The 26,313-nt window shown below is 43.1% G+C and overlaps 1 protein-coding gene across 4 annotated transcripts in view; it reads right to left on the bottom strand.

Annotated features, from left to right (window-relative positions):
* ppip5k1a (diphosphoinositol pentakisphosphate kinase 1a) overlaps window positions 1–25,468 on the bottom strand; it is a 32,429-nt gene extending 6,961 nt beyond the window's left edge. For 2 of the 4 annotated variants that reach the window (XM_005937946.3, XM_014338633.2), the window contains exons 1-27: window positions 25,347–25,468; window positions 20,746–21,263; window positions 20,003–20,198; window positions 19,674–19,764; window positions 19,460–19,545; window positions 16,964–17,118; window positions 14,528–14,629; window positions 14,028–14,189; window positions 13,817–13,938; window positions 13,634–13,735; window positions 12,945–13,031; window positions 12,791–12,866; window positions 12,581–12,690; window positions 11,625–11,710; window positions 11,410–11,535; window positions 10,986–11,107; window positions 10,646–10,828; window positions 9,472–9,613; window positions 9,130–9,353; window positions 8,499–8,626; window positions 8,294–8,408; window positions 8,096–8,203; window positions 7,350–7,478; window positions 7,122–7,262; window positions 6,739–6,832; window positions 4,889–5,014; window positions 2,888–2,950 (exon numbers count right to left, since the gene is read on the bottom strand). In XM_005937946.3, the coding sequence (XP_005938008.1) occupies window positions 2,888–2,950; window positions 4,889–5,014; window positions 6,739–6,832; window positions 7,122–7,262; window positions 7,350–7,478; window positions 8,096–8,203; window positions 8,294–8,408; window positions 8,499–8,626; window positions 9,130–9,353; window positions 9,472–9,613; window positions 10,646–10,828; window positions 10,986–11,107; window positions 11,410–11,535; window positions 11,625–11,710; window positions 12,581–12,690; window positions 12,791–12,866; window positions 12,945–13,031; window positions 13,634–13,735; window positions 13,817–13,938; window positions 14,028–14,189; window positions 14,528–14,629; window positions 16,964–17,118; window positions 19,460–19,545; window positions 19,674–19,764; window positions 20,003–20,198; window positions 20,746–20,889 (3,220 nt within the window). In that variant the 5' untranslated portion in view covers window positions 20,890–21,263; window positions 25,347–25,468. The remainder of the gene's footprint in view (window positions 1–2,887; window positions 2,951–4,888; window positions 5,015–6,738; window positions 6,833–7,121; window positions 7,263–7,349; window positions 7,479–8,095; window positions 8,204–8,293; window positions 8,409–8,498; window positions 8,627–9,129; window positions 9,354–9,471; window positions 9,614–10,645; window positions 10,829–10,985; window positions 11,108–11,409; window positions 11,536–11,624; window positions 11,711–12,580; window positions 12,691–12,790; window positions 12,867–12,944; window positions 13,032–13,633; window positions 13,736–13,816; window positions 13,939–14,027; window positions 14,190–14,527; window positions 14,630–16,963; window positions 17,119–19,459; window positions 19,546–19,673; window positions 19,765–20,002; window positions 20,199–20,745; window positions 21,264–25,346) is intronic. The other 2 variants (XM_014338634.2, XM_014338635.2) reach the window with 2 other exon arrangements.
* Window positions 25,469–26,313: the final 845 nt, after the last annotated feature.

The following is a 26,313-nucleotide window of genomic DNA, read 5'->3' as shown; positions in this document are numbered from 1 at the left end:
GGGGGACTTTAAAAAAAGGCAATAACTGAATTATTGGGGTAATGGTGATCAATCTGCAGACTGTATGTGGGATGTTAAACAGGGTTCCCACCCTGAGCTCTTTACAATCTTCTGCTGCTTTCTAACTGAGGAAACTGAGAAGGTGGGAAGATCATTTAGTGAACTGCAGCTTTTTCTTTTTAACAGCTGATTAATGCTAGAGAATGTAATGTACCTCAGCACCATGTTACAGTGTTAACACAGATTTGACAGATGTTTACCAGTCAGAAGTTGCTTTCATGTTCTCTTTAGGAATGATCCTATAGAGGCGCTGAACTTTAACCAAAAGCTCCCTCTAATAATGCCTTCTTGATGTCTGATTGCACTGATGCTAGATTATAGAGTCTGGTGTATTCACAGCTAGCAAGTGCTCTTCATTATGCAGATACATTGGCTAGATGTCAGCAGACTGCAGTCAACTGAATTGTGTCTTCTTGGCCCCTTTAATTCAAGCTGAGCGTCTGTTTACTCTGAGACATGGAGTCCAAAATGAGAAGACGAGTCAGCAAAGCTCATTTCTGTCCAATGACAGCGACGCTGAGGCGTTTTGTTGAGAACATCCTGAGCTTGTCGCTGAGTAAGCGGTAAGGCTTTTTGCCAGTGTGTGAGTCTGTTAGCCTCTGTTAGCTGCTGTTAGCTGTTATTACAGGCATTAGATCCTTTTCAAAGACAGTTTCACTAACATTGTTGGACTTTTACACTTAGTAAATAAACTCTGTGTATCAAAGTGTGATGTTTAGGACACTCTAGCCCAACGTTAGCTGGCACCATGTTAGCTTACTACCAGCTTTTGCAGCTTTCTCCCTCCCACATGTCCAATTTGCTGACTTTAAGTAGCAATATTGGCAATAACTAAGCTGGCATACTACGTATGTGGACTTGTCCATATCTGCTACTGTGTTCAAGATGGCGAGGAAATGTGACGGCTTTGGCAAACTGGTGCCCACTCCTAAGTGTTTTGGATGAATGGATAAATTCCAAGTTAACGAGAATGCATTCATTTGTTGGAAGATGTATTCATAATATACAAACACATTTCCATTCAATAACCTTAAAACATAAATAAAAGACTATATGGTGTATTCCTCACTGTGAGGACGAGACTGGGAACTGTTCTTTTCTGTGTAAAGGCCATGAAACACCAAGCGTGCTGCAAATAAGCAACAGGAAATTCTCTAAATATGCACAATTCTGGGTTCATCCAGTTCTCAAGAGAAAGCAGCAGCAAGGAGCATTTAAAGGTTTGATCCAGGAGTTGAAACTGCCTTCATGCATATTTCCTGATGTCAGTGGGGCAGTTTATTTGGGACCAAATCTGAGGAGGCAGAGAGACTGTTTCAGAGAGTCAATGAAGCCGGAGCAGCCTCTCACGGAAAATGGTATTATTTTACTATTCAGGTAAATTCAATGTTTTGAGCCACGCAACCGAAATGAAGAAGAAGAAGAAGAAGAAGAAGGTGGTGCACAACGATGTTGGAGGACTGAACAGCAGCATGTTTGCTTAAGTTGAAAATCGTAGGCTCTGCATGAGCAAATAAACGGTGGAACGCACGCCGACTTCAGCTCGACTTCTACATCGTTCTTCCAACTTTGTAAAAAAATAAGATGAAACATGAAAAATGAATAAATCCAAGAACTTAAACACTGAACTGGGTTAATTTAGTAAGATATTAAATGACAACAGGCCCAAAATAAACGACGAGAGAAGTTTAAAACATGATTTGTGTTCTTACTGTTTTAACAGTATCACTGCTACACGCTGTCTTCTAATTTAACAAACCTGTTCCACGTGAAGTTGAGCTGACAGACGGATGAAATGACATAATCCAGAGTTGGCAACACGTGTGACCAATCAAAATCTTCCTAACGAGTGCTACACTGAACATGACGACAGAGAGAAAGAGCATGCGATTGAGATGAGGAATGAGGAAAAGAATCTTGGAGCTTTGTCAGATGGATCCTATTTCCTGACTCCCGCAGCTCCGGCACCTGAAGGTGACGCGGATCTATCTTCTGTCGTCTGCTACAGACAGACCCTCACAGGGAGTCGTGAGACTTTGGCTGGTAAACATCTGACTGGTTCTTAATTAGCTGAACAGAAATTGCAATTGTGGCTTTTTGACCTACAGTAAAAGATTCTGCTTCATTTCTGAGCCTTCTTTGTCTGTTGCAAGTCCTCAAAACTTTTTGTAATCCAACAATAAATAAAACAGCCCTCTGATAAGGCAGGGTTGATGAAAAAATTAAAAAAAAATTATTTGTGATTGTTGTCATTCAGACGTTTTTGTTTCACCTGGCCCAGCGATCTCAAACCTGTGAGTCTCCTGGTCAGGACCAAACTACATCAGCACTGCTGGGGACCTATATAAACTGATATGTGCTGTTCAAACAGAAGGCAAACTGTGCTGCACAGTCTACTCCCCTTCTCCTGGACATCCCTCCTCTACTTGGTAGTTTGAAAAGCAGACCAGCAGCAATAACAAGATGTTTTATTTTTCAGTCCCTATTTGGTTTTTCCCACATGTGTGTGAGGTCTTTGTATGATTCTCTGACATTCCCTGTCTCTGGATTTACTTTACTATATTTTACAAACTAGTGGGAACCCTGGTTAGAGAGAGAATGTCAGGTAGTGTTAGAAAAGTCCAAAGTGTATGGGTAAACAAAAATATAATTAAAATAATTAGAAATAAAAAGATAATGGAAACCTGGAATGTTGGAGGGCCATGTGGAAAAAACAAAATAAATTTAAAAAAAATCCAAGGTAAAAAAAAAAAAAATTATAAAAGTTTGAAGACATGCAAGACAAAGGTAGGTGAAGTGGAAAAATACTTGAAAGAAGCAGACGTACCATTAGTCGGATGCTTTGCAAACGACACAGAAAATCGTTTTACTGCCGGCATAGACAACAACTCTGAGGAAATAAAAAAAAAAAAAATCACTAGTGTTACTATGAGCCACAGTAAAGTGTAGATTAGGTTTGATCATTTCTTGTTCTTGTCTAAGGCGGACGCAGTGCAGAAGAAGAGTCATCAACTACAAATGTGTGGTTTAGGAATCAGTCTGTGAAGCGGCCCTGACTGAAGGTGCTGTTCAAACAGGATGGTTAAAGATGGCTGAAGATGGCTGTGGGTCGAAACACTGGCACAGCATCTTCTAATAAAGTGAAATGACATGAGTTTAACTTAAAAACATGAGGATTCACGAGCCCGATACTCACGACTAAATGCTGCTTTCATTGCATCCAAGTTTAACTGTGACAGGTGCAGTCTGACTGGGTTGTGTGCAACAATTTAAAAATGACCCGCATTACGATGCTTCAGCATAGAAAATAAATATAAATATGACCCCGACTACTCTGACACGCGAGCGTCCACTGACTGAAAACAGAAGGGAACCTGCAGTCTTGAATATGAGGTGGAACAAGATGGATGACAAAAGAGCAAACTGTGAGACAGCCAGGAGGGTGGATGCTTTATGATACCGCACTGCCACCTGGTGGACAACATGACAACCCTTGACATACAGCACTGAGATTCTTACTTTGGAAGAGGGGCAGTTAGCTGCTCGGTGATGATGTTTCTGTTGCTTCAGCAGCTAAACAGAAACATAATGATAGACTAAGAAACTAAAAAACACGTTGGGATGTAAAAACGTGAAACAGGTTGTCTGCCATGACCAGTCAGGCACTGGGAGAGTGATGGGGACGCGTATTACTTTATTCCATTTAAATCGTGCTAAGGCGCTATATAAGTGCTACCTTACAGGACAAAGGACCAAGGTGCTTTATATTGCAAGGTAGAGAGCCAAAATAAAAAGGGTCCTGCAGGTTGGTCAGTACTGCTACCTGGTGGCTGGATGAAATCCTGGTACCAAACCTGGCTTCGGACCTTAGGCACTGTCCTGTGTCCCTACTGGTGCAGGACAAAGCCCTGCCACACGTGACCAGAGTGGGCAGGCAGCTCTTAGCTGAAGGCATCGATGCCACTGACTGGGATCTTATGCATCGGTGCATCCAAATCCACCAAAGACTGTCCAGGAGCTCACTGACGCCCTGATCCAGGTAATATGAACATCTGTCAGCTCATTGGGAGCTGCCCAGATGTCAGTGGGAGTGTATACAGGGACACGAGGACAATACACACCATTTAACCACATTATGACACAATTTGGATCTGTGATTTCAAAGTTTAACTCAGATTTTTGGTGAGATTTTGAATCGATCGTCCACTAAAAGCTGAATTCTACAATGTAAAGAAGTTTTTTGAGCAGTGTAAATAGTTATCTACCTACTGATTAACTAAATTAGCTCTCATGTTGCAGTGATATTGGTTTTAACTGACATTCTACAAAGACGTGTGAGACTCCACAAACTCAGAGTACATCTACTGCCACGCTTCTCTCAAGTGTATCCTGAAAAACTCATTTCAAAGCAGCCGTGCTATTCTGGCTAAAACTTTCTGCATTTCCTGTTTGGCAAATATTAAATAGTTTTGGTTTGGCCTGAGGCAGGAATCCTAAAAAGGAGCACATCAAGTTTACTCAAAGCAGTAAAGGAGGAAACAAAAGAGTCAGTGGATATGGTGACTAGAATGAATATGGAGTTAACAGAAATATGACTAAAATGTAAAAAAAATATTCTATACATGTATGGGCATGTGTCCCAGTCCACTGATTATCTAACTACTGTAATGACTCCAGCTTAAACATGTTTCATGTTCACGTGTGCAGCTTTCAGGCGTCATCGCAGGTCAGACAGATATAATTTACACATTACGACACAGAGGAGGTGTGTGCTGATTTGCTGTTGTCCTGTGCAGGTTTGTGAAGGCGCGCGGTCTCAAACACGTACCGTCTTTGTAGGACAGACTGCTGGTGGAGAATTTTTTGCGGTGCGCGCGTGCGTAGTCCTGCAGGTTGGGGGCGCTAGAGGACCCACCCAGGACAGTGGTGCTGAAGAGCCCAGCGCACTGAGAGCCTGTGAGGGGGGCGGGCCGGGTTAGTCACTACTACATCACATGCTGTTACTCAAACAACTGACCAGAAAGAGACAGATTCAGAGACACAAAGAGGAAAAAGAAAGAGACAAGCAGAAACAAAGACTCGTGGGAGACCGTGCACTCACGAGGGGCCGCAGAACTAAGCCACATTAAAGGTCCCATTTAATGTATTAAGTGCAACTTTGTAGCTAAGGCTAGAAGTCTTCGTCCCCTTCGCATGTTTAATTCATACAGAAAGCTTTAAACATCAATAAGAACATCAAAGAGTACAGAAAGAGGAGAGGCGTGTAAGCTGCGTCCACACTGGAAACAATTCGCTTTGAAGCTGACGCTTGGCTGGCTGCAGACACTAAGCCCCGATTGCCTAGGTAACCCTCTAATGCATGGGGTGTCAAACACAAGGCCCGGGGGCCAGAACTGGCTTGCGAAAGACTCCAATGTGGGCAATGTGAAGGAGGACAGAACGCTTAAACTTTTACCTGTATTTTCATGCGTTTACAGCTTGTCCTAATGATAAGCACCTCCCCCATGGCCATTCACACATTAAAATAACTGTCTAAGAAATATATGATTTTCACATGAAAAAAACCCCAAAATGTCCATTTTATAGCTTGAGGACAGGCTGCACAACGAGCTAACAGAACGTTTCTGTAAGTTTACACATTTATTTCTTATAATTTAAGCCTGAAGCAGCATGTCTTTATCATGTAGAAAAACTGTGCTGATGAAACTGCACTTGTTTTTCTTACATTAAAATAACTCAGGGAATAAATGTTTAGTTTAAATGTAGTCAAGTTCTTTACGAAATGACAGAAATGTAGGAGGAGTCTGAAATCCCCGCTCGAATGTATTTACTACCAGATCTGTCAGTTGACAGTATCCTCACGCTAGCGGCCACTTCAATCGCTCTGCTGGAAGAGAGAAAATGTTCTGCGGTCCTGCTCGATTCATGTTGCCAGCAGTTATTCTGTTGAAATCACTGAGTGTCTTTCACCTTCGGTGGCCTCTGGTCACCACAACGCTCCAAACTGCTTCCAGTGCAGACGCAGCGTAGAAGTTAACTGAGAAGGATTAACAGCATCATCCATGATGTTTTAGACTTTAGCTCAGACTGTGCCTGATGTCATTCACACATCATTGAAAGACAGAGTGACAGAGAGGAAACATTTCAGGTGGATTTTACAACAGCTCAATCACAGTCAACCCCTGGAGTTGGCTCAGAGGCAGAGAAAGCCCCGGAGGCTTCATGGGCCTGCATAAAGGTTCACTCTTTAACTCGGAATACAAGATTCACACAGACACTGGTGACCAATCATTTTCATCATGTTTAGTTTGCATGAATGGAGCAGAAACAACCTCAAAATGACTTCCTTTCTGATTTCTTGGAATCATGTCAGCAGCAATTAGCAACAGTGTCAGACACGTGTATCTGTCCAGAATTGATTTTATGTCAGGAAACTAGGCTGCCCTGCTACAGAGGGATGTTTTACCTCTGAATGCTGACGAAGTCACAAACCTGCAAAATGCTCAGCTCGAAAAAAGCTTGTGTGCATGTCTCAGAGCAATGAGCACCGCCCTCATTCTGTGTCATTTCCATTAATAAAAATGTCTTCCCGAGATAAAAACTCTCGTAGCTGCACCCAAGCCTCCCACTCAGTCGTGTCATACAGTTGCCGCAGCAACAGAGCATTACAATACCTACCTAATCCGCTTTGTTTCATCTCCGGGGACTGACGAGAGCAGAACGAGAAGAGGCGGTAACTGCCGACTTTGGAGGACGATGTTTCCGACAGGACCTGGTGGAAAGAACACGCCACACATACCACAAGCATGTTTTACATCACGTATCAGCCACCGCTACTTTATTTAGTGAAATACAGCCGTAGATAAGACCAGAGGCTAAAACCACAGGAACCAAGTTTTCTGTGGATAAAACACAGGAAAACGTGAACGATTCTTCTCTGCAGAAGCTAACAGACAGAGTTCAGTTACACTGTTTATAGTGTCTACAGTGAAGAGCTGTTGAAACAATTTTAAAACTCCTATTCTGGGTCTGCTTCTTTCTGCATTCAGTGCCAGTCTCACCTCCATGGATCCGGTCTTATGGTTGCGAATAAGTGGGGACTTCCTCTGAATGGTGATTGGCTCAGACAGCGGCACAGCACGGTCGGTTTCATCCCGTGACAGGTCCTCCAGGCTGCTGGGGTCGGGTTGTTTTTGCCCGTTCTGGATTGAGCAGACATACGGTATAAACCTGACGGCAAACACTGCCACCTGCAGAAGAGCAACGAGGAAGACTCTTTGCAATCCCACCTGCCGTGCTACCTCTGCAGAGGCGGGCCTGAAGCCAAAGCCGGTGGGAGCGTTCTCCTCCTCTTCAACACCTTTCACCCCGGGGCTGAAGTGAAGCTCCACATGGAAGCGCTCCTCAGAGGAGATGTCCTGTAGCAAGATAAAATCGGTTATTAGAAATTTCTAATTGGTGAGCCTTTAATATAAAAAATTATCGATTTTGGGGGGTGTTATGACTTTGGCTTACAATTGAAACCTGGGATCTCAAATTCAGTATAAACAGTATAAATACCATGGATCTCTGTGTAGGTCAGTACACAGAGATCCATGGTATGTTCAACCACATTTATGACAAAGGCAGCTGACCTGACGGTTTTACAGATGATCATCATCATGAAACACCCAAACCAAAAACAGGTCGCTGTCAAAGCAGCCTGAGCTTCACCTCAAGCCGACTGCAGGGACACACCATCAGCTGCTTGTTGTTTTTAGACTGATCATAAAAATATTTTAACATTTTGAGGTTTCTGATTTGCCCTGCACACCGCTCTGCTAGCTACCAGGTATCAGCTGAAGCATGGCTGGGGGGTCTAACTAATCGCTGGTGTTCAAACAGGAGAAGATAAAGATGGCTGCACTCCTGAAACAACTGTGTATCGAATTTATTCAAATAAAAAGAAGAAACGCTATAAAGCTAGCATGTCACAAATGGAACCATGTGACTGCACGTCTACCACAAACAGAACATCAGAAGGAAAGAAAAACACCTTATTGTTGTCCTCGTACAGCATGATGACAATCTGAGTCATGTAGTTGAGCTCGGAGACAGCACTGAGGTAATCCATGGCACGCTTCCACTGCTGGTCCTTCTCCTCCTGTTGCGCGCACACACACACACAAACGTATACAGACTTTGTGCCTCCTCTGAAAACATTCAAAGCTCAGCCAGATCGACATTTGCTTACATCAAGCAAGCCCCCGTAGCGGAAAATGCTGAGCAGGGAGTGGACGTGACTCTCACTGGTGAAATACAGACGGGTCCTGACGTGGCGTCCAGGAGACATCACTCCTCGAGAGTACCTGCAAACGTACAACCGAGGTCAAGTTCAAAATATTCTCCGGTCGGTCAGAACGCTATTTAAGTCACGCAACTCCTAATCTTAGACCCACAGAGGGTGCAGCTTGTTGACAGACTCGTCCTCGTGAGTCCTCTGCAGGTCCAGCTGGATCTTTCTGACCAGTGGGAGGCAGTAGGCGTATGCTATGTCCAGTTTCTCCACTCTGTTTATGCCATATTCCTGCAAAAAAACAACAGACAAATGAGCTTAAAAATACTACACGACTTTAATATATACTCAGAGTATATCAGAGTAATTAAACTGTGTGATTTTCAGGTGCTTAAGAAAGTTTTACACTTTGTTACAGTGAAAATATCAGCTGTGCACAGACTAAACTTTCCTTTAGCTTCACTGGTTTTAGCAGCTATACAGCACATCACAGCACTACCATCATCAATCATATTTGACATATGTGGGCCTGTATATAGGTGTACAATAGCACTCAATATACACTGAGTGTTTTTAAACAAAGTCAACATCAGGTGTGGAGTCCACAGCTGTAAAGTGCAGCACAAAGGATTCTGCTGTCACATAAAACCTTTAGCCTCAGCAGCATGTCATCTTTTCCTTGCACCTGGAGGAGCTGCTTGTTTCATGCGTTTATTGGCACATCAGTCATATAAAGACTCATGCATGGATCTGTCACTCTGAACCATCCTTATTGTACCCCCCCGCCCCCTCACCTGTGGGATGACGATGTCAGCCAGAGCTCGAGACAGTCTGAACAGTTCCAGGGTGTCCTCGAGGCCGAGGGTGGCGTTGTGGATGACGTCGTACTTGACGCAGTCGTAAATGTCGGGGATTTTACTGATGTCGTAACGGCCGTTCTTCATGCGGAAGTCTCTCTCTAGCTTGGACCAGCGCTGCAACATCAGCTCCAGCGTCTCGCTGTGGTACAGCTGCAGGTCTGGTGAGCAACAGATGTTTTCAGCTTTTCGCTGCACCTTTCAGGGACTCTGAGCTCCAAAAGCAAAATGTTGGGTTTTTATTTGAGCTTCAGAAAACGCGCTGAGGCCTGAGCTCACCTGCAGACTTGGGGTCTTCCATCCTTTTGCGGATCTGGGAGGTGAGGCTCTGAATGAGGGCGTAAACCTGGTCACATGTGGCCACTGGGTTCTTAACGATCTTCATTGAATTCACCAAAGAGGCGCTACAGGTTGGTGCTAGCTGTAAGAGCCACATGGAGAAAAGCAAAAGCTTTTATTAAAAAGATGCTCACTCAACCGAACGACTACTTTCACTTTACAAAAGGCTTAAAACAGCCAAACTTCCAACCACACAAAAAGAAGTGACATGAAAAATGAACGATTAATACTGAAATATTTAGTTCAAGGAACACGATGCATGTGGTGACACACAGGGAGGTACACCCTGTGTCACTGCCACAAACACTGAGGAAACATGTCAGAAATGTTGTTTACCCAGTAAAAATATGTTGTATTGACTGATTATCACTGTTAGTTTGATCAATATTGAGATCGTACGAATTCATTGGTATTAGTGAAACAAATACTTGTATTGGAATAGCACACACATGCTGTGTGACATCCCTGCTAATGTACAAACGTCCTTAATCACCTAAACTCAGAGAATTGCTTAAAAAAAGATTATCTTAAAAGACATCCTGAAACCTTTGTTCTCACACTGGTTACTGCACGTCTTTGGCCAAACGCAGTGTGGCTTTGTGACGTTTACAGATATGCTGACGTGCTGTACGGGCTCGCAGTTATGGAGATCTGACTCGGACGATTCACATTATCACCAATGCACCTCCCGGCCTGCATGCACGTTCATCACGCTGTAGTCTCCGCTGTGCTGTCAGGCTGCTGAATAAGGTCGATGTGCTGCTTTGTGGTGCAGGCACACCTCTGCAGAGCTCTTTGCATATGATTTGTTCCTACTTAACATCACCTGCCCTAAATCCAGACATTTCCAGACAGCAGCTGATGATCCGCTTGTAGAACCAAGCTCTTCACCTCCTGTTTGTCCCAGACGTCAGACTCTTGTTTCTCCCATCATCACTGCAGCACAGAGACTCACCCACTCAGCCACACCATCAGGCTTACAGAATACTCAACTTGCTTTCACTTTGCCATTAAGATTCGGATTATTTGTGCAGCCCTACTACCACACATGCTCTCCAATATAACCACACAAACTGCTCTGGCACGTCAGCGCTAAACACAGCTGGTTAGTCACCCTGTCGTAGTCCTCGTCGGTGAAGTCTCGGTCCTTCTGCAGGATTTCATGGAGCCGAGCTTTGACACGGTGTTGGCAGCTGCTCAGCGAGTCGCTGTCGTTGTCCAGCAACCCGTTCATGTTGGCGCTCTTCACCATCTGAACCAGGATGGGAGTCAGCTCGCCCTCCAGGGCCAGCAAACCCTGCCCACACAGACACATTTCACTAGTTACTGCACGTCCAGTATTTGGAGGGTGTGTGCCGTGGCTTGCACCAAAGCTCAAAGACCTCAGCCTTCCTATTTCTGTTATTACACTTCTGTGCTGACTGAAGCTCTTAGAACAGCAGGATGCTGCGTACCTTTGCAAAAGCAGCAGCTGTCATCTGCACCCTGCCTTCATCAGACGCATAAATCTTCAGGTCATGTCTGTAGGTGCTGTGTAGGCGCAGTAACCCGCAGCCTGGAAATCCAGCATAGTCTCCTACAAAACACAGTATGCATGCACGCACGCGCACACGCACACACACACACACACACACACACACACACACACACACACACACACACACACACACACACACACACACGCACACAGGCTTGTTTTAAATCATTTCTCTGTTTAAGACCTTTCATAACATGTAACTGGTGAGTGAACAACACAGACCTGAGGTCTCAGCATGTTCATTTTTCCATCACCAGCTTATTGCTCAGAGTTACAATGCCAGCAGCACTGCATGTGGTAAATACCATGTTCCAGAGGAAACATGCTTGTGTGCGTCTCACCTTGTCCTCCGGGGTACATACAGCGGAAAGCTCTCCCCAGTTCTTCAGCCTGCACTCTGCCAGCAGGGGTCAGCTCCCCCCCCCACTTCAGCACCAGCAGCAGCGATGGCCCTTCCTTACGAGTGTCTGGAAATAACCACAGAGGCGGGCAGTCAGCACTCAGCTTCAGCTTGTTCCTTTGGAAAGAAGCCATTAAACAGTCTTTGTCTTCCTACCTTCCTCTTCACTCGAGGTCTTGGGCTGCCCATGGGGCAGGTAAGTAAGCTGCACTTTTCTGTTGATCCCCGAGAAGTGACCGTACCTTTGTTACGGGAAAAAAGCCAAAGATACTTATAGTTAGCAATGCATGACATCTCACTTCTGATAAGGAAAGACGGGCTTGCTTTTATGACGACTACCAAAATACAGCCTTGGCTGTGACTGTAAATATTTTCAGCAGTGTTATAACAGAAAGACTGACTTTGAAAACTTATGAAAATGTAGAAAAGAAGTGAACTGGTAACTTCTGAGAAACCCATCTGTCATAAACACGGAGAAAGATCTACACCTTCAACAAAACAAGAAGCTTTATAAAGATCTTTGGGAACGATCCCCACCCTTTAGAAAGATTCGTTTTTAAGTTCACTCATTATTGTTCAGAGGGTGTCAGACTGGTTTTATAGCGAGGTCCAGACTGAAACGCTCCTTCCTGTCAGCATAAAGAAGTTTATTTAATCCCAGAGACATCTGAATATAAGAGAAAGAAGTGTGCTGCAGTGTGTCTCAGTGTTTCCACGTGATAAAGAAATGCTGCTGGACTCACTGACACAAATGTGTCAACACGACTGTTTTAGTTTAAACTGTAACAAACACATGTCAAATTACAGGAAAGAAACCAGTTCATTGACCAGACTGCCCAGTCATTATAAAACTGAACTTGTAGAAAATGTAAAAACTGAAATTTGTAATATCAAATCTTGGGTTCTGTTGTTACTTACTGTGAATGTTAGCAGAAAAAGTCGTAAAAAGTCAAAAATTTGAAGGCCTCCTTCACATTTTCTAAAGTCACCTGGTGGGGCAGCAGGCCCCGGGCCTTATGTTTGACACCCCTGCTTTAGTCAAACAGTTTGCTGAGCCAGAAACAGATTAAGTGAATATGAGACCAGGAGTCAATAAAATGCTTCTCACTTACATCTCCAGAACCGTCTTCAGCTGCTCCAGTTTGGACTTCTTCTCTTCTATCTCACAGTCGTTCTGCTGCCCGATCTCTGCTAACAGCTGCCGGGTGATGTCCAGCACCTCCTGTCGGGGTTCAAAGTCACACACACATGTTCACACACACTTTGTCCTCACAGAGGCCGCAATGACAAATGAAACCTTGGCTATTGTTTTCTTCTTTTACCTGCAGTTGTTTTGGTTTTTTGAGTTTTAATTTCCCAGTTTTGTATCCTCCATATTTCTCAAACAGATCAAAGAACCTGAAAGCATCCGAGACGTTAATCAAAGATCTTTAACCTGCAGGAAACAGGAGCATATTAACAGAGAGGCAGGCCTACATTGGGTTGCGAACTTCCATCTTCATTTTCTGCTTGGGCGTTCTGTCTCCGTGTCGGATAACGGCGATGACACAGCGAAGTTCCATCCTGCAGAGCGTGAGTAGAGATTTGAGTTGCATCAGTATAAATCTGTGTACATGACACGTTTCTTCAATAAAGCTGTGCAACTAATTAAGGCAGCACCTTTGCTATGCAGCTGAGCTTTGGGGAGTGTGATGGGCTCAATCAGGACGATCTGTGTGAAAATGTGCTGAATGCAGCGCACGCTTCAACCAACACTGATGATTTTAGAAATCTGTTTGGCTTTAGTTTGTGTGCTGCTGCGTGCTCAGCTCAGGGGCATGCTTACTGTCATCTACTGTAGCTAACACACAGTTATTATGTTAAACTGAAGAAGCAACTCTGCTTTTTAAAAAGTGACAGAATTTCTTATTTTTTTGCATTTATCAAACTACTTTTACTATATTAGGCAAAAATGGAATAAAATGTAGTTTATTTATTTATTTAATTTTTAAACGATTGAATTGATTAAGTGGGAGAAAAAAAGGGACCCACACCTTTGTGGCTGTATGTGAAAAAATAATTGGCCCTAAATCTAATGACTGGTTTTGGCAGCCTTGGCAGCGCGAGCTGCAATCAGGCGTCTGTGATAAGTCTAGTCCTCTATGTCTGCTCCTGTTATGACTCACATGGTCCCTGAAGTGGTGGGAACAATGGGGATGTCTTCAGCCTCAGTAGGGATAGACCAAGGAATCTGAAACTGCGGAGCCAGTTCACGCATCACAATATTCCTGCAGAGAAACGCAGACTCCATCACCAGATCAGAACGAGACGGTGAACACCAGAAAAGAGAAAAGAACTAAAGGTGGTACCCGAGGATCTTGGCACAGTCATCGTAGTACTTCATCGAGTTCTTCACAAAACTGAAACCGTTGACATCGCACACGTAGGAGTGTCCATTGGCCCGCAGAAGGTCAAAGCCGCACACTGTTTGCTGCAGCGACAGCAGATGAGGACGTGGTTCATACTCCACGACAAGAAACCAGAAAACTGTAACACACCTAAGGTATCAACTGCACATACCTTGAATGCCAGGCAGACCTTACGAGCCACCAGTTTTTCCATGGCTGACAGCATGACGGGGTAACGAACCTCCTTGCCCTCGCTGTCTCTCTCCACCTTCCCGTCCAAAGCAGGAGACTTTCGGGCCTCGGCATGAGCGTAGTCCGGTCCCACCGTGTACACCTGACGTGAAATGAAAACACCCACAAAAATCTGAGGGATGACCCAAGCGGGTAGTCCCCTCCTCGTGTGACTTGATAAAGTTTTACACTGGAGGCCTTTATTGACACAACGCCTAAAGACGATCTGTGCCTCCAGCTGCCCGACAGCCACGATAGAGAGAAACCCTTGAGGTCCTCCAAATCATATCAGCGGTTTTACTGAACACACCAGCACAGTTCAGGTTAATGTGGATTAACGTGACAGCTGATGAAATCCTTTCTACAGGTGCTTTATTAGCATTAACAAAGTGTTCTTTGCACATATTTTATCTACCATGTACTCTGTGACAAATACTCTACCTTAACATCTGTGCCATCTGTTGGCATGAACTCTTCATAGATGTAAGAGCCCGTCTTCCTCACGCTGCTCTCTGGCGAGTAGACGCTGCTCCGGCTCCCAATCTACAAAACCCAGAGAGTCGCTGAGTGGCCGCTCTCTGTTAATGAGGTTCACCTCTGCATGGTTTCCATAAAACCCATCAAACTCTAAATTAAAGGCCACACTGTGTTTGACAATGCTGCCGTGGATCAAAGACATTGCAATTACTGATGAGCAGCAGTAGTCCCATATCCAAGGTTCATACGCATTTTTCAGGGTCAAATTCAAGCACTTTTTAAGCACTTTCAATGTCCATTTTCAAGCTTTTCCAGCACATTACCCAAAAAAAAAGAATGCATGTTTCACTTAGCATCACCCCAGTAAGGCCATGTCAAAATTAAATCATTTTAGGTCGATTTAAATGTCCTTTGTTCCAATTTTGTTAAAACTGAAAAATGCACCACAGACAAAAACTGAAAAAGGAAATGGTGCAATATGCACTCGCTAGTGTACAAACTCAAACACATTTCTCTTAAAAATTAAGATTTGAAAATGTGAACAAATCTGCACCAAGCACCACAATAATACACAGCAAGGCCAAATTAAGAAGTCTTCTCATCAGATATCGAGGCTTCTTTCCTGTGTGACACAAAAAAATAGGAGACAGATGTTTGTTTTTTAACTAGTTAAGCACCCACGCCCCCAAAAATGGGGGCAAAAGGGAGGAGATCATGTTCAATCTGTTATAACACAGGGTCAGAAAGTGCTGACACGAGTAGTGTGACAGAAACCTCTGAATCTCAGATAAAATATCATATAAACCATGTCTACAAACACCAAACAAAGCAAAGACAGCAAACAGTTAAAGGAGCAGCTACATCACCATGAATCTGTGGACAGGCTGTGCGGGGAGGGGTGGGGTCACACATTGAAACAGACTGATCTGCAGAGGCGCTCGGCAGCCCAGGCGGAGAAATTTTGCTTTTAGACTTTGCGACTCATCTTATTTCTCTCTGTCTGATATGAAAACTATTCGGTCAGATAGTTATTTGTGGTGAAAGAAATACAGTTTCAAGCACTTTTAAGCACCACATCTGAAATTCAAGCACTTTTCAAACCTTGAAAAGACAATATTACAATTCAAGGATTTCAAGCACTCGTATGAACCCTGTATAGCAGGGGTGTCCAACTCCAGGCCTCGAGGGCTGGTGTCCCGCAGGTTTTAGATCTCACCCTGGGTGAACACACCTGAATCAAATGAGTAGTTCATTACCAGGCCTCTGGAGAACTTCAAGACATGTTGAGGAGGTCATTTAGCCATTTGAATCAGCTGTGTTGGATCAAGGACACATCTAAAACCTGCAGGACACCGGCCCTCGAGGCCTGGAGTTGGGGACCCCTGCTATATATCATTAAGAGAAGAACCTTAGCCTTTCAGCAAGAGGTACTTCACTCCCACCATGAGCTACAGCTCCCCTAAGACGTCGCTCACTGGCCAGTCCAGCTCCTTGAGGGTTGAAAATCTTAGGGAAACATCTCCATCCCTTCTGCTTCTTCTGGATGGGTGTCAAACATACTCAGGCGGGGCTGACCTCACCTCCTGCAAGCAGGAAATGGCTGAAGCCGTTTGCGAGTGTCGAAGCCGATCCCCGCCTTTCTCACGCCCCGCGGAGCCCGGCTGGGCTAAGGCCGTTTGCATATTTAAACAGTTTTCTAACATGCACCTCCAGCAGAGGGGAAGCAGAGAAAACAGCCTGTGTAGGCTGGGCTTCACTTATACCAAGAGTGTGTCATGAGTTGGGGTGCTGTTTAGGGGAAGGGCTGTGAATGGAACCAACCCAGGCTGCTACGTGCACATAAATAACTGTGCAGTGATGGTGGTGGTTCTGGCTCAGACTCAGGCAACGGTTGATCTGCCAACAAGACACCGACCCTGAACACATGGCCAAAATAACAAAGGAGTGGCTCCAGGACCACTTATGAATGCCCGACTGAACATCTATGAAGGTGCACCAGCGCTCCACATCCAACCTGATGGAGTCTGAGAAGTTCTGCAAAGAAGAATGGGAGAAACTGCCCGAAAACGCGCTGAGCTTGTAACAGCAGACTAAAAGAGATCTGAGGCTGTACTTGAACAGGCTGTGAATATTTGTCATTACAGGTTATTGTTTCTAACATTTTGAGGTGAAAAACAAATTGAATACTTTGCTGCTGCACTGTACACTGCACAATACATCAGCCAATAAAATGCACTCTCTGTTTCGTGTTCTCTGATTGGTCCATTTCTGACACTGGGTTTTTTTTTTAATTCTTCTGGCAACAACAAAACGTTTTTGTTCTTTCTTTCCATACTTTAACCACATTGCATGGAACGCTTATTTATAAAGAAAAAAAGCCACAAGGGCCAAATCAGAGACCTTTCTGAAGAGCCGCTGGCTTCCACCACCAGCCGATGTGGGGTAATAGATGTAGACGTTGTGGTCCTCGGCACACACGGGCTTCTCAACAAAAGGCTTCTGGAAGATTTCTCCGTTCACCTCCACATGATCCTCTCCTTCTACGAGGTTGCACTCTGAGACAGACACACACAGATCAAATGCATCTGTTTAGCACGCAGCCTCTTTTCATTACCACCCAGTATTACACACATGATGTTCCACCTTGCCGTGTTTACTCTAGCGCCCTGTGAAGCAGCTCTACCCTTTCGACCACGTGATACTCATCACTCATTTTAAAAAAAAAACAGTCATTAGTGTCAAGGATAAGGACACTTAAGACATCTGACCGTTCATCAGTCAGGAGAGTTTGTGTCACTGTGTTTAAACGGGAATTGGATGACAGAGCCAACATACCACAGCACTTAAGTATGGGACACTTGTGACTGCTTCAAATTTGATGCTATATTTATCCTTCAGCTAAGAAAAACACAAGTACAGCCTTACATAACAGACTCAAGGATGCTGCATGGACAACGGGAGCTTGGGCTGTTTTTCTGAGCTTTTTAAAGTTTTAGAATTAATGGTGGCAACATTTTTATCACGTATGAAACGCTGTTATTGGCAACCATGAAACAGACTGTAACTTTGTAACAACAAGGGAGACCTGCCCCGACTCCCTTGGTGAACTCCCACAGCCTGTGGAGTTACTTTTTAGGAGCAAATGATGCTTAAGCTTGCTTCTAAAAGCCTTTCCTTAATACTTGCCCAGAAAGAACAACAACAAAACAAATAGCCATATAGGGCTGGGCCATATTATACCGTTCACGGTAATACCGGTATAATGTTAGGCAACGATAGGAAAATGAAATATCGCGATAGAATGGGAGTAAAACGCGCATGCGCAGTGCCTTTGTTTTCATACGCACATGGCCGATTGTTGAGTGAAACAGATGAACCAGAATTGGTTTGTAAAAATGGTGCAACTTCAGTGATGTGGAACTGGTTTGGTGTTTGTCCGTCAGATACACGACAAAGCACATTTTTTTGCAGAACATGCAAGCGGCCGTCGTTATTGTCGTATTTGTCGGACTAAGATGCTCTTAAATCTGGGAGTAATCTGGGTCCTAAACTCCGTATGCTTCAGGTCAAACGAACACTGCAGCATCACTGAGAGTTAAAAACTGTCTAAATTCTTTCATCTTTAATAAAACGATCAGCATTGCTGCTTTACCAGGTGTAACTATGAAGTTTAACTTCCAGGCATCCATGAAAACAAAATTTATTACATTTAACGGAGTTAGAAGTTAGCAGGAAGCTAGCGGAAGTTAGCTCGCTAGTTTCGCTAGTTACCTAAGCATGATATAGCATGTTCTGACTGAGAGATTTCTGAAAAAATTCAAACGTACAGCTCTGCTATCACTTCCAACATAAATGAAGACAGAAACTAAACAGCAGTGACATTTGTAGGGTTACTGAAGTTGGGCTAGCTGGTATATAATGATGTGCTACGTGATCGCTAGCGACACAGCTATGTTAGCATAACATAAACAGGGAAGCTGGAGGACGAACACTAACACTTTTCCACTTATAAAAGTTAACGTTAAGGTTCCTGATAGTTAGAGACAAATGCAATCGCATGGCAGGATGCTGTAAACGGACCAAACTTCAGTCAGGAGAACAACTGAGATAATCCATCCACAATACGAGGTTAGTCATTAATATACTGCAACAACATGGGAATAGAGCAGCTGCCAGAGAATTCAACATTAATGAATCAATGGTACAGAAGTGGAGGAAGCAAGAAGAATGAGTTTAATAAAGTTTGATTTATCTGACTGCTTTGTTTCGCTTAATGTGCCTTATAATCCCGTGCACCTTATGGTCCGAAAAATACGTACTGCACACTGCAGTTTAATGTTGCAAAGCACCTCTTTTTAACTTCAGTGGATATTATACATGGTTATGCTCAGGATATGTCAGCCCATTTCTACTGGAAATGCCTTTTGGTTAAACTTTCAGCAAGGAATTTGCATTTGCACTGTTACATTTTTATAAAGCTTTAATGTACATAAAAACCAGCTTCTTGTTTAAGTGAAAATAAATGGAAGGTTGTCTTTTTGCGCTAGTAATGTTGTGGAGTTGTATTTTGTCTCGCATCAATTATATCGTCAGTTATATCGTTATCGCAAATTTTCAAATATATATCGTGATAAATACTTTTGGCCATATCGCCCTGCTCTATAGCCATATGACCTTAACTCATTCACTTCTTGACCTCTAAACAAGTAGAGGTCAAGAAACTATATACAGTAGATATGCAGCATCTAAAATTCTGTAACAAATGGGGGGAATAAGGTCCAGCAGAGACCTGACGGGACCTGAAAGAGGCCCTTTAACTGAAACATGTACTCTTTGCATCGTCACAAATGTTCTCAGTGCATATATGTAGTGACTTGTTATCAGCGGGAGACTGACCATCTGGTTTATCGGGGTCACGGTTCAGCACAGCATAGCGTGGTAGATCAATCCCTTCCTCCTGCAGGATGCGATACACCTCTCTCCTGTCAAAATCAAATGAAGAAACAAAAAGAGGAACAAGCACTGGCTGTTTATTTTCACATATCCTGATTCTCTTCACGTGTATTTAGCTCAAATGATGGAAGTAGATAGTTTCAGTAAAAGAGCGCACCTGTCCTGTATGTAATACTGCATATTCAGGTCATTGATGAGCAGAGGATTTCTTAGTTTGGCATAGCTCACGGCCTTATCCAGCGGAAATCCTGTTTTACACAAACATGCAGAGAAACCTGAAACAGACTCTTAAACCATAATCTTCACTATAAGACAGCCACTCAGCTCAGTGTGCGAATGCTTGGGAACTTTATAAGATGATAAACACAGCAGAATGTGTGCTACGTCACACAAACATCATCAATATGTGACGAAGCAGGGAAGCAAGAAGCACAACGAGTCTGTTGTGTTTTTGCATGTGTGTTTCAGTTGGGGAGGAAACTGTACCCTTGGAGTGGAAGGAGATGAGGCAGTCACAAAGAGGCCATTTGTCCACGGGCTCGTTGAGGATTACGTCCTCTGGGAAGATGACCACAGTGATGTACTCGAACCTGCAAAGCCTCTCCAAGATCTGGGTCATCGGCTTGGACTTTGACTTCTTCATCATGCAACAGATCCCCACGACAATCTGTCGCTCTGGGGGCTGAACGAGGAAGAGGAGAGCACGCCGGTTAAACTTTCGGCTCTACGTACATTAACTGAAATCAACAGCAAATAAATTCTCTAAAAGTGCATCTGTAAAAAGACTAAATTATATATTTTTTTAATATCACCAACTCTGTGACCTTCATTAAGTTCTAAAATTTACTTTACTTTCTATCCTCTGTCAGCATCTGGCCACCTCACTAATCCATGCATAGCTACATGTATTTAATCGAAGCTAAATACAAACTATGGTGGCTTTTAGAAACTTCTCATCTCTTTACATGTATGCATCTGCTAAAGAAATTAGCTAATTATACTAAACTGTAAAACCTAACATAAAGGAGAGCTCTATTTTATATTTGCATCAAGTATCACTACGTCCAAAGTCATGCTAAGTCCTAATGAATCAATGACTTGATTATTTTGAAGTAATCGACTGGTCAAAAGCCATGGATATACGGCTGCCATGGTTACAACATGATAGCTTAGAGCTTCCTGCTGCTGACTAATCAGTGACAATCGATTGTGACGGGAGAGTCACCCACCGAGTCTGTGTCTTCGCCGTCCTCATACAGCTCCATATCTGTCCTTATGCTATCTTCCAGGACCTCGCTCTCATCGTCCTCGCAGCCCACGAAGAATCTGGGAGCGCCACACCGGCTCTCGCCCGGGCTGTTGGGCTCTGACATCACAGTCCCCCACGGCAGCCCTCAGCATCCCGCCGCGCCATCGTACACCAACACGCCGCCGGAGCCAGGCCTGGGGAGAGGGATGGGACTGCTCTGCCGGGGCGACGCAGCAGAGACGGTGGACGAAGGCGGGCAAGGCAGAGCGGCAAGGCGAGACCGAACAAAGGGCACTCCAGCATAAAAGGTTCTGTAGGAAATTATGGTCCAGGCCGGTCCTCCGTGGTGACGAGTTCACTCGAGCATTTCATTCTTCATTCAGCAAACTCACGTGTTAAACAGCTCGCTCGTATTTCACAAGAGTCTCCAGCAACGAGCTACGGCTCCACTTGTGTAATGACGGTCCCGTCGTCCATTTGTACGCAGACTTGACAGTCCTGCAACAAATGAGAGCACAACATGAAAGCTACACTTATGAGATTGTGCTTCACAGTGCAGACCAATGCTCATCTGCACTGCCTGTAGTCTGTTTGTTACCAGGTTACAAATATTAGCTGTTATAAATGTCACACTATGTTTAGCTCATGATTTCATTTCACTTTCGTGGTGGTCAGCATGTCCTGGAAGCGTTGTTCTAATAAGCCAATTTGCTGAGTGCGCAAAAACACATAGAAACTTTTTTTTTTTTTTTTTAACCAACATTGAAACAAGATTATTAAATGAATCCAGACATGTTAAACTGACTAAATCCTTTGTTCATTCCCCCACAGGCCCAATATTCAAACAGTGGTTTGATTTAAATGTTTTCATTTTAGTCTTTTAGCTCCATAACAACTTTGTGTTTATTAGAAAAATTAACATCAAGCCTAACGCTCCAAATCTCACCCGATATTAAGCAGAATTAGCCTCGTCATTACTGGATTACACATTAAAGTGACGCTGCAGCCTGGTGCTGGCCGTCAGCTCTGTTCTGCCCAACATAAGCCGGTCACGGGCACAGGAACGTCAGCAGACCACAACTCCTCATTACTCCCTGGCGTACTAGATGACACAGCTGAACAACAAACCACTTCAGCAGCAGGCACAGTCACTCAGGCAAAAGCTGCAAAGGCTCCCAATGAGAGTACGAACCAGTACTCGATTACACAAATGCCTGAGGATTTCAAAGTCAGGGAACACACACAAAAAGGCCAAGCTCTCTCTGCAGAGTGTGGTTGTTTATTTTAAGCCTCCAGTGACCTGAAAACTCACTGCTCTTACGTAACGGCTTTCATTAATTAGCACGACAGCAAGCAGAACGCCACAGAGATTTTGTTGTTGTTCAATCGTTTTAGGGACAGCTCGTTTGCAGCTCGGACTCCCCTGGAGTTGTTCTGCATGCTCACAATAATCCATACTAATGGATTCCATGGAATACTATATTATAGTATACCATACTATGGGATCCATACTAATGGATACTGATCTTCACTGGACATAATGTGATGGTAATAATGCCCTTCGGTTTGCCACCATCTTAAACACGCTGTTTAATCTGCCTGCACCATCCTTTTAAAACAGCTTTTTCTTTTTTAAATTGGAAACTTTAAAACAGCAGGGCGAACCCAGATGACCATATAAGGAATATCAGCTCTTACTGACATCACATAGAACCCATTCAAGAAAAAAGCAGCATTTGAACTGAGTATTCAGAGCATTTCTTATATTGAAAAATATACTGGGTACTGGTTTTAAATATATATTTGTGGACATGCGGTAAAAAACAAAATCACAATTTTCTGGGTGTCCTTGTAATGTTTTATAATAATAATAATAATAATAATAATAATAATAATAATAAACTCAGCTGTGTACTGTTACAAAAATTAAGCTAATTGAAAAATAGGGACAATCTTTGAACATTTTACACATGAAATATTAAGATAATAATCCACAAACAGATACCCACAGAGGTACTCACAGATACACATTTCAAAGACAGCTTTGCATGACTGCAGCACCTGTCGAGCCTGTTTTGATGAATAATGCATTTCTGCTGAAATTCACTCTCACGCTTTCATTATTTAAATTAAACTGTTTTCATACCAAAGTGGATGAGTGTGTGAGAGCCTGAGCATTAGTCTGCTCCTTTCACCTGCTTACTCCAGCTACCAGCAGGGCTGCAGTTCCCACTGAGAACACCAAGGTCATCAAGTCCTTTGTTTTTTTCATAAGACTATTGAGGTGATTTAGTCTTAGTTTAAATTCCACAGTTTAACAACGAGCTGCTGTGAGCTGAACCCTGCTGCCCCTCATTTTACACAGGTTTTTAAATGTGACAGAGCTTTAGTTTTCATTACTGATTTATTTGACAATTTTCCTTAACTAGTCCATTTCTACGGCCTGAAACAGGACTGTCTATAACGGTCCTGTATAAAAAGAACGCTCCAAATCAACCAGTGATATGTAAAGACCCCGAATATTAAAAAAAACATATAGGAAAGCTTTAAGCCTGGGAATACGTTTCGTTTTTAAATCTACAAAGATAAAAAAAAATACTGTTGTTGCTTTTTGTTTTGGGGGCAATGAACTGAAGTCATTAATAGATTATTCAGAGCAATTCTAATACTGATGCAAGTATTAGCACCACCAACTCCGGCTGGGAGGAGGAAGCTAGCTCAAATTCAACAAAGCAACCAACAAAAGAATTCAATTCAGCATTATTATGTTTCTTCATAGTTGCCATTTTCCTAATTTTTGGGATTTGCCAAAATTAGAGAGTCCCCAATCTGTTTAGATAAAACTCTTTTCATATCAGTCAGTTTCCAGCTTCCTTTAAATGTTTAATGGGGAGCCAAGGCACTCGACAGTGGAGGTTCACACCACTTAAACGACACTGTAAGCCTAAGATTGCGTGTAGATACTTTTTACTGCCAAATGCTGATGTTGCTGATAGCAGCACAGCTGAAGAGAATATAAACCTTCGTTTCTTCTCTATAAAGGGAGCAAATGTTCTCCTCTTGACTTGGTTTTATTTATTTTTTGAGCGAGCGTGATAAATTGAAAAATTTCCTGACAAATCTTCACCCCCTGCAGTCAGCAGATGGTTATGTATGGAAGCTTTGAGATAAACTGCTGCTTAGTAACATTGATTGTATTACCAATAAGTTAGCCAATAAAAAAAAGAATAAACCAATATGTCTTAAACAGGTGACACTTGAAGTACAGCAAACAATTTCTGAAGAGAAGAAAAAAAGGGCAAAAATATTTCTTGGTCCCTTCTAGTGAAATATGAGAAGTTGATGCTTTTCTTTGTAATAACTGATAATAAACACGATGTCGTTCGTGCCAGTCTGTTGTCAGGGGAAACTAGACCTTTGTCAGGTCATGTTTTCAGTTTATAGACAAGCTATTAGATGATTTACCCACCATCAGCTGCTGCTCTGACCTAAACAAATGAATTTCAGTATCACATTAGACATATTTAATGAGACAAGTACATTTAGTCGGGTATTGTACTAAAGTACACCTTAGATACACTTACAGTTCTACTCTACTGTGTTTTGTGAGTATATGTTGTACTTTGTGCTCCACTCGAATAATTTTCAAGTTATTATTTTGCTGACCTGTGATCCAAGATTATACTGGCAAATAGCTCGCTCTGCATTTACTTTACACTGTACTTGTATTAATGCAGTTCTGCTTGACGCTGTAATTTTCCACTGCAGTGTTGCTACTTTGTTCCTCAATGATTTAAATACCAGTTTTGCACAATAGTGGAGAAAGTATGTATACAAAACTATTTCCAGCGCCCCTTTTCATGTAATATCATCGTTACAAGGGCACAGCACAGGATATCGAAAATCAATTTGAATGAAAGTAATATGTTTGAATATAGTTTTCTTATTTACAGTGGGCTCCACCAAACCGGTTCTTGGTTCTGTGTGTCAGTAAAAACAACCTGCTCGCCCCTGCTTTACCGACACAGCTAAACACAGTGATACTAACTACGTGAAGAGATTGCATTATTAGAATGGAGAAAGACGTTTTAGTGGCTCGGGTTCGAGTTGGAAGAAAGCCTGATGGGTTTAACTACATGAATATAACACCCAAGGCGGGAGAGAGCCAACTGACGGGCAGCTCGCATGAACGACCCCTGACATGTAAGGGTCCGACTTTAAATACCATTGTATGCCAAAAGGACTTGTTGTCCCGAAATGTAGGCTACATAAACGTGACTCATTATTAATATCCACATTTAAACCCCAAACCGCGAAAGCTGGTTGAATACAAAAGCCTCACTCGGCGAAGAAATTATCGTTAGGTGCCGTTACTTTTCTCATTTTTCATTTTGACATTTAGCTAATGTTAGCATTCAGCTAGCTGGCTCGCCAATGTAAACAAGTCTCCCCAAGGCCATTCTGTCTGCATCTGAAGCACAGTCCAACCAGCCCGGCAACTATCGGTGGTAACGCCTAACACCAGCTACATGCCAAGCACGTTCCCGTTCTCAGGGCTTCAGGACAAAAGTGTGAACTCACGGTGTTACTGGAAGATTTACCACTGCCATCGGCTCTCTTCCGTCCCTTGACAGTATGCATGTGAAACCAATCTTTTTATTTTTCTCAGGTTGACATAGGCCGATGAGCGTGTGAATTAGCCAATCAGAAAAGCGAACTTCCTGGGAGGCGTAACGTAAAAACAAATCACGTGTGCCAATGAGGGACACTCAGCCCAACGGAAAAAAAAAAGGATCGTTAGCGTCCTCTAGCGTTGATACCAATAAATCATATTACACCCCATGAATTAAGAAGGGGATGTCGCTCAGGTTGATATGTGTGTGAAGGCAGACCAGCAAATACTTTTGTTAATTATCTTAAAGTTTTTTTTACCTTAATGAACTCTTTTTATGTTTTTTTTCCAGAGCTTACGAGGAGGAGACAAATGTTTTGTCTGTCTGATAAGATTGAAATATTATGTGATATTTACTATAGCTTTTAATTTTTGAAGCAGTGGTTATTTTTACTGGACCAGCGAGGATTCTGGGTAAAACTCCATGGATGAGGACTTAAAAGGACTCAAAAACATCTCTGATGGTCAGCGTCTCCCACCCCATGCATATAAATGCTGCTGAACTGCAGAGCTGCTTCAGTGCCAGACTGCTGCATCCTCGATGCATGAAGGAGCGTTTCCGCAGGTCCTTCCTCCCTGCAGCTGTCAGACTGTACAATCAGAACTGCTCCCAACAAACATAGATGTTTACATCAGCGCTGTAACTTGGCACTATTTTATCAACCAATTCACACTATAACCAGGAGTTGCCTCTTATCTGTATTTAACTTTAGTTAATTTAATAACAGTACAGTACTCTGTTTTTGGTAACCATTGTCCTTGATGTAAATATGTAAAAATTGTGCGTTTCTGTTCTGTGTCCTGTTTCTTTGTATATGTGTCTTTCTTGCTGCTGTCACACCCAAAGTTCCCCTTGTGGGACAATTAAAGGATTAT

Source organism: Haplochromis burtoni, unplaced genomic scaffold (assembly GCF_018398535.1).
Source record: "Haplochromis burtoni strain Fernald_Lab_line unplaced genomic scaffold, NCSU_Asbu1 Contig_231, whole genome shotgun sequence".
NCBI classification, from domain to species: domain Eukaryota; kingdom Metazoa; phylum Chordata; class Actinopteri; order Cichliformes; family Cichlidae; genus Haplochromis; species Haplochromis burtoni.
Note: the sequence above shows the minus strand (reverse complement) of the source record. Positions and strands in the feature narration are given on the sequence as shown.